Below are 622 nucleotides of genomic sequence, written 5' to 3' on the forward strand. Positions count from 1 at the left end.
CTAGTACCTATAACAACGGTCAATAGTGGTTAAAAATGATTTAGTTTGGTTTATATGTTACCAATCAGTCGCTGTGCATCTCATTTACTCACCCAGCAGCAGGTAGGGCTTGACCATGCCAACTTGCACATCCCAGGAAGTGTCAGGGACATATCCCAGCATCCTCTCTGTGGGGACGGGGTCTTCAACCACCGTGATCGTAGAACCCTTCCAAGTCTCAATGATGCGGCGGCCGCTCAGGGATGTCACACGGGTGCACTGCTTCTTCAGTCGTGTCCGAGAGAAACTCTGGATCTCCTCTGCCAGGGACTGCATGACCAGACCAGAATGGATTGAACTAGACTGTGCTGAACTGGACTGGGCTGGAGTGGACCTGAAAGATGAATAAAAGGCAGTTAGATGATACCTATGGTACATTCATGTGTTTGGTATGTCTAGGTCAGGCTTGGAAACGTTTCTGTTTCTGTTGCTAATTTTGCATCTGCAACTCTGTTTTGTGGCGTACCCCAAGGTTCTGTACTGTGTCCTATTTTATTTGCTTCATCTATGCTTCCATATTAATAGATAAATAAGTAATTTAAGTTAATCGCATCACAGCTATACAGAAGATCTATTTAAAGTC

General features: G+C 44.9%; 1 protein-coding gene across 1 annotated transcript in view; it reads right to left on the reverse strand.

Moving 5' to 3' along the window:
- The window catches only part of LOC133993307 (dual specificity protein phosphatase 19-like), a 5,161-nt gene extending 4,846 nt beyond the window's left edge, over nucleotides 1-315 (reverse strand). Inside the window, exon 1 of the mRNA XM_062432223.1 lies at nucleotides 93-315. Within this exon, the coding sequence (XP_062288207.1) occupies nucleotides 93-315 (223 nt within the window). The remainder of the gene's footprint in view (nucleotides 1-92) is intronic.
- Between the last annotated feature and the right edge of the window lie 307 nt (nucleotides 316-622).

The sequence above is a fragment of the Scomber scombrus genome, chromosome 13 (assembly GCF_963691925.1).
Source record: "Scomber scombrus chromosome 13, fScoSco1.1, whole genome shotgun sequence".
NCBI lineage: Eukaryota > Metazoa > Chordata > Actinopteri > Scombriformes > Scombridae > Scomber > Scomber scombrus.